General features: G+C 40.3%; 1 protein-coding gene across 1 annotated transcript; it reads left to right on the top strand.

The window, feature by feature from the left end:
• Nucleotides 1-432: 432 nt before the first annotated feature.
• Nucleotides 433-7,464, top strand: LOC307036892 (piggyBac transposable element-derived protein 3-like). The gene is made up of 3 exons (XM_079677516.1): nucleotides 433-4,754; nucleotides 5,233-6,286; nucleotides 6,450-7,464. Exons 2-3 carry the CDS (start codon nucleotides 5,233-5,235, stop codon nucleotides 7,178-7,180), a joined length of 1,785 nt encoding a protein of 594 aa, XP_079533642.1. The 5' UTR covers nucleotides 433-4,754; the 3' UTR covers nucleotides 7,181-7,464.
• Nucleotides 7,465-8,828: the final 1,364 nt, after the last annotated feature.

Raw genomic sequence — 8,828 nt, 5'->3', positions numbered from 1 at the left:
CTCAGTATTTTCCTTTTCTCATGTTCTCTTTTGATCTTATTCCATCCAGAATACCAGGACAGATACAGATGGGACAGTTCTGGCTTTGTTTTATCTGTTTGTCCCAGTGTGTCTGTCAGTGTTGTCTGTCATATTGTGTTTGACAGTTGTGTCTCTCTGTTGAAGTGTCTTTGATAGTGTGTCATTCTGCTAGTGTTACTTGTCTGTTGTCTCTATATATCTTGTACATATGTTAATTATCAAATAAACTTGAGGCTATAACCTATGTAGTTTGAAAATGTTTTGTTATTAACTATGGAAAACTCAATAAGTGAGTTAATACTTTACTCCGCACTTACAATGGTATTGAAATCAGATTTTCTGAAAGATTTCATTAATTAGTTAGTGCATTTATGGTAATTAGTTAGTACACAGTTGTATCAGTATGTCTACACATCAGTTTATTACAGCACAACAGTTAACATTTTCGAATTACATTGAACCAGAATTGAACCCCCTTTTTTCTTTAACAGCGAAGAAATGTGGATATGTTAATGAGATTTTGACCGCAAAACTCAAAATTTCCCCGGTTTTCATTTTGAAAATCTGGTCACCTTAGCTTAACACGCCTTTTCTCCTCATATTCTCTTTCATCACTTTTCATTTAACACATTCTAAACGCTGTAATCAATACTCTAAAAAATACTTCTCGGCTCGTTTGGTTTCCGGTCATTCCGGATGTTGTCACATGCTACTCTCGTCTGTAAACAATAATGTATTCAAATAAACTGTACCTTCATTTAATATTCAGCATGGTAGTATCTCGACATCTATAGTTGTAGTGTTAAATCAGTAGGCTTCGGTTTGCACCACTCCATATCATTTCGCTACTAAATTCACCTCTTTAGGAAATCGTATATTAGCCACATGCTAAATGCTAACCGTAGATGAAGGATTTTCAGAATAAAAGCTTAACTGCTTGTGCACAAGAATTTCTGGTTTTTCAGTATAAAAGAGCATTAAAACTGACGGCATGTTTAAACTACATTTCCCCATTAAAACATTGATTTTAATTTCTAACAGTCCCTTCTTACACACCTAAAAGGTGTGTATAATACTGAAATCAATGAGTTCTTCATCTGAACTTTGCATATTACATATCTCATATTAACAAACATACAATCAAATGGAATGGTTTTACAGCTGGCTTTACAAAAATACAAAATAAATTCTTGTCTGTGTTCAAACATAAAAGTTTTCCCTTGTGCATAACTTCTAGTGTTTACATTCAATATCATTCTTCAAAATAGCAGCAATGCCTTGGTATCAGGACATTTCTTCGTCCCTCCTTTCACAGAAACCGTTCTCATACCACGCTCAGTGTTAAGGCACTTGTTTTTACAAAGTGAAAAGAAACAAACCATGTTAGAATAGCAATGATTTTTACAACATGAGATCCACCATATTAGAATAGTATAAAGTAATAAAGAATAAAATAAAATATCTTGGATTGGCAAAGTAAATTGAAAAATAAAAATAAACTATCTTGGAATAGTGTAAAGTAAATTGAAATGGATTCACTCCATTTTAGCATTTTATTTTGCTCACTTCTTCACATGATTTCATAATGTAAAGAATCACATCAGCTGGACATTCATTGATCAATCTCATCTCCGAACATCCATATCATTTAAACTAACTCATCATTGTTATCAACATCTGTATACGGGGGTTGGTCGTCTTGTTCTGCTAGCATTTGTAACTGTCTCCTCATGAGAAATGTACCCTCCCTCCTTTCATACCATTTAAGGTATGAAAGGAATATGTTCTCTAGAAGGGGCCGTCGTGATCAATCGGTACGTTCTACTCTGGGGTACGGCATTCTAGACAGTCATTTCTGGGAGAAGATTTTGGTCAGTTACAACAGTTGTAGAGTTTCATCACTTAAAAGTTCCTAATCATTACCTTTGGGTGGTCTGTTATAATGCAGTGATAGAGTCCCTGAAATGGTGTGAGAACCAGTGGAATATCAATAACTCATTATACTAATTTATTTTCAATTCTTGTCTACTTAAATAGCTAGGCTAACCCCTTTAACAGTGTGTGGAACCTTGGGTGCTAGAGCATGTGATAATTACTCCCTCCTTTAACAAGAACTTTAAAACAGAAGTCATTTCATTAATGGTTTGCAGTTCAATTCAGGAATTACACCTATGGCAGATATGTTTCTCCTTTAAATAACATCTCTAAAAGTCAGGTCATCACTGATTGAATGGATGACCTTTAGGAGCTGGTGGCGCTTGTCTTTTAAAACTCATACTCTGGTGCCGTGCGCTCCCTCTGAAGCTGCAAGTAAGATTTAAAACATCTGCAGGGTGGGTCGAGCGACCCCTTCTCCCTGAACGATATTTGTTGTAAAATATGCACCATCACAATGAGTGATCCAAGGCCCTGCATGTATTACTCCCAATTATATTAGTTTTTTTTTAATTAAAATGTGCAATCTCTCTTTGCCCAGTGTCTTTTTAAAACTCTACATCTTGGACGAAAAACAAATGTTATTTCCACCTTAATCTTCCCTCCTGAGGTAATAACCATGCTACAATGGAGAAATCAATACTCTAGATTGGAATACTATCTTTGGCTTGGTACTAGCTCTACCTTTAACATTTTCCATACAAATAAAGATTTGTCTGCTTTTATAGAGTGGTTACTAAAACCATCCCTTTAAACTGTAGGTCTATACTGTAACAAATTAAATCTTACCCAAATTCACACATGAATAAAAAAAACTCTTAAAGAATAATTTGTTCATATGATGAAAAGATTGAATAATATGTTCTACCCTCAGTGTGTTTTTAGGGTTATTTAATAGTTTCCTCTTTCTTTCTTTATAAATTAACCAATTGATTAATTCATGGCTAATAAATCTTTTTCTTTACGTATTTCTCGTTGGTGAATAAGTGTTTTTATGTGTAAACTCACTCACTCCCGTTTTCCTTCTCTCCCCCTCTGGTTATCAAGCAACGACCCCCTCACGTTCTGCCGGACCATGCCAACTCCTCCGTCCTGTCCTCTTCTCCGTCCACCTTCTCCTCAGTCCATCCGCTCTTGGATCCTTCCGCTGTAACTCTCTTCAGTGTCCCATCTGCTTTGCTTTTCATCTCCTCCTTTACAGTCTCTACTTTGTTGCATGGAGGGCGTATTCTGCTCTCATGTCCCACACTCTGCTCTTGTGTCCAAATCTTGTGGCTCAGCTTGGAACTTCATGTCCTGTGGGGGACCGATGACAGTGTGCCTTTTTATGTCGCCTGTAGTTCTGGATTCCTCAGGTGGAGATGGTTCTGGATAAAGTCTTGTCATTGTTGGTTCAGCTCTGCTTCTCTGTCTGTTCGATGGAGGAGGAGGAGTCTTCCGTGGTGAGGTCTTTTGTCTGCTTGGAAGTTGGGGTCGTAGCGTTCTGACAGGCGGAGAGATAGAGAGAGAGAGATCTCGGGACGCATTATCTATAGTTAAATCTAACACACTTAGGTAAAATAAATCCAATCTTTCCCACTCTATTTTTCTAACCATACTATCTGTCTTTGATGTTAAATGTCATCTAAGCCCAGTTAATGTTTTCTAATAATTGTACCATATCCCTAAATATTGTTTTCACCCACTGTAACATGTTTACTCCAATTAACTCTTTCAGGAAACCACTTTCTTCCATAAATTTAAATACCTAGATGTTTCAAGCACCATATATTTCACACAATATACAGGAACGTCTCCATATTTTCTCCATCACTTTAAATCTCACTGTTATTTAGAACATAAGTAACTTTGGTGACTGGACATATCTGCAATGTCGCCACTATCTGCTGGGAAATTTTGTTCATAGAGTTTGTACGTACAAAGCTGTACTTTTGGGTTAGTAGCCTGTTTCAACTGTAATCATTTTCAATAATTCTACTCAGGTCGGTTGTTCATAAACTTAACAGGGGGTGTTTCTGGTACAGACTAAAACATGGATCCAGTGTATTTAGAGATTCCCCTAATCTGTAAATCCCCATCACTTACATATCCCGATCACTTAAACCCATCTCATCATTTGATACAAGAACTGCATATAGGGGGGTGAATCATCTTGATTATAACCGCCTCTTGTTTGGGACCGAGTATTTCTAACTCCTCCTCTTTTTGCTCAGCTGATCTTTTGGCTCTGGGGATAAGTGAAAGTCTGTGAAACACAGCTGGAGTCTTGTTAGTGATGTGGGCATTCTCTATGAGTGAACTAATGGTTCCATGTTTTACTTGATATTGTACTCCCCATCCAACCAACAAGATGCCAAGTGTAATGAGCACAATCAACAATGTTATTCTGACTCTTATCCCTAGGGGACCCCACAATTGGTTTGGCTTTGTTCTCGTCATCATCTCTATTTTATCCCTGGTTGTGTCCGTTACAGAATTTAAATAATGAGTCCAAAAATGACATACAAAAAATTGGACTCATTTTCAGATGTAAAACAAAAAAAATAGGTTTTCACAACCTGAGGTGACGCGCATGTCACACACAATTTTAGGGTGTAGCAGGGGTGTCACTTCAAGTATACCCTTAATTTCAACTCATATAGTCCTGAAGCGACACCCAAATCACATTTCTGAAAGGTCATGTGACCATTGGGATGACCTCATGTTCAATTAGCAGCCACCTTTCCTGACTGTTTTCTCCACAAGCTAACTTCAGTCTGCCAGCTAATTTGCCCCTCTGCCCATCCTGAGGATAAAAGGTAAGATCCATCAAATCCTATGGTTGAAATATTGGATAACATGTTGTTTGTCGAATATAAATCATTGTTTTGACTTTTTATTTTTTATTCTGTGGTAAAAGAGCAAGTAAATATGTGTGTGACATAGACGTCACTGCAGGCATTTAGACTAAACTGGTAAAAAAAACAAGTGTTGTGACCTATATGTCACAATTAGAAAACTTGTCATTATCTGATCAGTTTACTTAATTCAATTATACTCAGTAATATATTGTTATTATATTATATATATATAGCTAGCTATAACTAGTAATAACTAGTTACTTATACTACTATCTAGCTAGCTACCTACAACATGGCAGGTTTAGGACTAACGTCATGTGGCACTTTACCTCACAGCTGGAAATGATAATTACCGTGCTGTAGGGTAAAGTGCTACCAACGTTACATGATGACATCAGCTGAAAGTCATGATTATTTTCCAAATTTTCTTCTCTAGATGAACAGGAAAAATAGGTGGGATGGAGACAAGGACATCCAGAAGATCCTGGAAATAATCCTGGATGGAAACGAAAGTGAGGTGGAGGGATTAGGTGGTGAGGATGAAGATGAGGATGAATTTGATGATCCTGTCTTAGATCCTGATTATCAGGAGGAGCCATATGAGTCGGAAAGCGACATAGGGGAAGAGGAACCACCTCAACCAGAGGGAGAAGAACCTCCTAATGAAGAACCTCCGACTGCAGCATCCCACCGTTCTACTGGCCAAGAAAGATTCTTATGGCGAAAAAAAGTTTTTGAAACACCAGACCACACCTTCAAAGGAGAGAGGGTCCAACCTCCAGATGAGCTCCCCACTCCCCTGCAGTACTTCAGGAGGTTCATTACAGATGAGATGCTTGTGGCAATGATGGAGCAAACCAACCTCTACAGCGTTCAAACCTCTGCCACCCACAAGAACGTGCAGACCACAGTAAAGGAGCTGGAAATCCTAATCGGCATGTACCTGCGCATGGGACTTTGCCAGCTTCCAGGAAACCGTGTCTACTGGGAAAACGACACAAGGATTGGCATGGTCGCTGACAACATGTCACGCGACCGTTTCCAGACCCTCCTCACATCTCTCCACTTCACCGACAACGAGGCTCCATCCAACAGGCAAAAAGGGGATAAGTGCTGGAAGATCCGTCCATGGCTTGACATGTTCCGCAAACAATGTCTCCAGATCACCCCGATGGAGCACAACTCCATCGATGAACAGATGGTCTCGTTCAGAGGAACGCGCTGCCCCATCAGGCAATATGTGAAGGGCAAACCCCACCCCTGGGGATTCAAGATCTGGGCCCGTTGCTCATCCGACGGAATCCTATGTGATTTCAAGGTCTATGAAGGTGGCACTGGGAAAAGAACCACACTTGGAATGGGAGGAGATGTGGTCGTCAAGTTGTGTGAAACTCTTCCATCAGGCCAGAACTACAAAGTGTTCGCCGACAACCTCTTCTCTTCAGCCGCACTGGTGCGAGAGCTTCGTCAGCGGCAGATCTTCTACACAGGTAACACACACACACACACACACACATACATACACGCACACACACACAAACACACACACACACACACACACACACACACACAGGTAATAACAACATACCTATGGTCTCATTCTCCTTTGTTTCTAGTTTTGACTCATCTTGTCTTATTCTTTATGTATTACAGGAACAGTCCGCAGCAATCGCCTGGCTGGATGTCAGCTTGAGGATGACAAGAGTCTTGCCAAGAGAGGCAGAGGATCTTTCGATTGCCGGGTGGAGAAAGAGGGGTCCATGGCCATAGTAAAGTGGCATGACAACAGACCTGTCACCTTGATCTCCTCTCAAACAGCAGTGGAACCACAAGACAAAGCTAGGCGCTGGAGCAAACCCCAGAAGGCATTCCTTGACGTCATCCGGCCCAATGTCGTCAAAGAGTACAACACCTTCATGGGGGGGGTGGATCTCATGGATAGATGCCTTCTCCGGTACAAATACCACATGAGATCACGGAGATGGTACATCTACCTCTTCTGGCACACCATCATGGTAGCCCTGGTCAACGCGTGGCTGATCTACAAGAACGACTGCAAGCTGATCGGTGAGAGAGCACTGAATCTAAGAAGATTCCAGGCAGAGGTGGCAACTTGCCTCATCCTCATCCAGGCAAGAAGGGGGCGCCCATCACTTGACATGAACACTCCATCTCCTTCAGCACCTCCCACGAGAAAGAGAGTCCGTGTTGGAGTTCCTGATGATGTCCGTAAGGACCACTTTGGACACTGGCCCGTGAAATCTACCAAGCGTGGCCGCTGCACAGTCTGCAAAACAAATGCAACCACCACCCTGTGTGAGAAATGCGACGTGCGTCTCTGCTTCACAGAAGAGAGAAACTGCTTCAAAGGCTACCATTTCTAAACAGCCAGCAGTAGGCTTGGAAAGGATAGTGTAGGATGACTGGGAGGAGAAGAGGAACGGGAAGTTGTTGAGATTTAGGTGTTGTGGAATTAAAAATATTCCTGGTGATTATTGACACTCTGTTTCACGTGTTCCAAATGGTTCCAAATCTACCAGGCAACATGTTTTCTATTGTTCAGATTGTACTTTTCCTGCTGTTGATCTGAAATAATTTCTAGCCGGACATTGTTTTTTTTATTATTCAAGTGGCATTGGATGTTGATAAAAATAAAAAGTCAGCTACATTCTCAGTCTGATTAATTTTAGACAAATGAAGATTGACATTGACCTAACAGACAAAGATCCACCTCTCACCTGGTCCAGTTTGAAATGTCAGACACCTGGTGTGAAAAATGAATGAATGGCACTTGTTCTACACTAGTAATACATGGCATATTACATATAATAGATATAATACATATTGTATTGTCTCTTGAGGACAGTGTGGGACATGGACATGGTCTTTGAATAGAGTGCAATTGCGTTATCAACACAGGTGAGTCAGGTGAGCACTAATGATCAGTCCCTTGCTGCAGGTGTGGTGCTCTGGCGACAACACTTGACCTTTATTTGATGATAACTCCTTCTGGGAAGGTCTTATGGACCTTGGGGAATGGACTTGATATAATTGTTCCTTGGGAAATGTAGATGTTAAAAAACATATGGCATGCCTAGGTGTAGAGATGTTTGGTGGGGGCACTTTTGGGGCCAATAATGGCATGCGGGCCCTTTTGGGGGCAATCGGAAAATGCAAATACTCCTTTCTCTCTCTGTGCTCTTTCTGAGATGGTTTGACCATGACTAAGTCATCTGAAATGGATTCCATTCCTTCTCAGCTTTCCAACCATACATAATATGCCTATGGTAACATCTTTGGAAGCTTCAGAGTTAATGGAATGTGCTCAGGAATGTCAGAAATGTCAGAAAACACTGTACATTTAATAATTTAATTTAACAATCAAATAAGACTGCAGTGACACTGATGTCACTTTTCAGATCTCTGTCATCTGGTGGTGGAATTTAGATTTTTTTTTTAGACATGTGTTCTATGTGCTCTATTCAACCTGTGTTTTGCTCCCACTAATTTTTATTGAGCCAGAAATTGGTCCAGGTTCTTATGGGTTAATGTACAATCTATAAAAATCTATAGACAATTTGTCTTTTACGCTGTTTCTAGCCTTATCTTATTTCTATTTATTGTTTTGTTCCAGCTCTGCCAAATCAGTCCTAACTCCCAATAATGTTCTGGAAGTTGCCAGTGAAGGGTGACAATGTGTGAGGTGGTGTCAATTTGCTCCTTTTTCTTTACCTTTAAACCGGAGCGCGTTTGAAGTTCGTTACAACTTTTCACGCTTCCGTCCACCGGGGATGAGCCCACTGTCTTTTGTGAACTTTCACCCTCACCCAATCACCTGGCCGAACAGGAGTCTCTTCTGGTGTCTCGTCTGGTATCTCTGTCGTTTTCCTAGCCTGTGTAGACAAAACTTGCATAATATTACTCAGAGTTCTGACATATTCATCCACTTCTATTTGTCTAATATCTAAAACTGGACCACTCCCTCCTTGGAGAAGGCCCAAGCTTTGGCATACCTCTTGTTGTTATGAGACC

This window comes from Notothenia rossii, assembly GCF_949606895.1.
Source record: "Notothenia rossii genome assembly, chromosome: 4".
In the NCBI taxonomy this organism is placed as follows: domain Eukaryota; kingdom Metazoa; phylum Chordata; class Actinopteri; order Perciformes; family Nototheniidae; genus Notothenia; species Notothenia rossii.
Note: the sequence above shows the minus strand (reverse complement) of the source record. Positions and strands in the feature narration are given on the sequence as shown.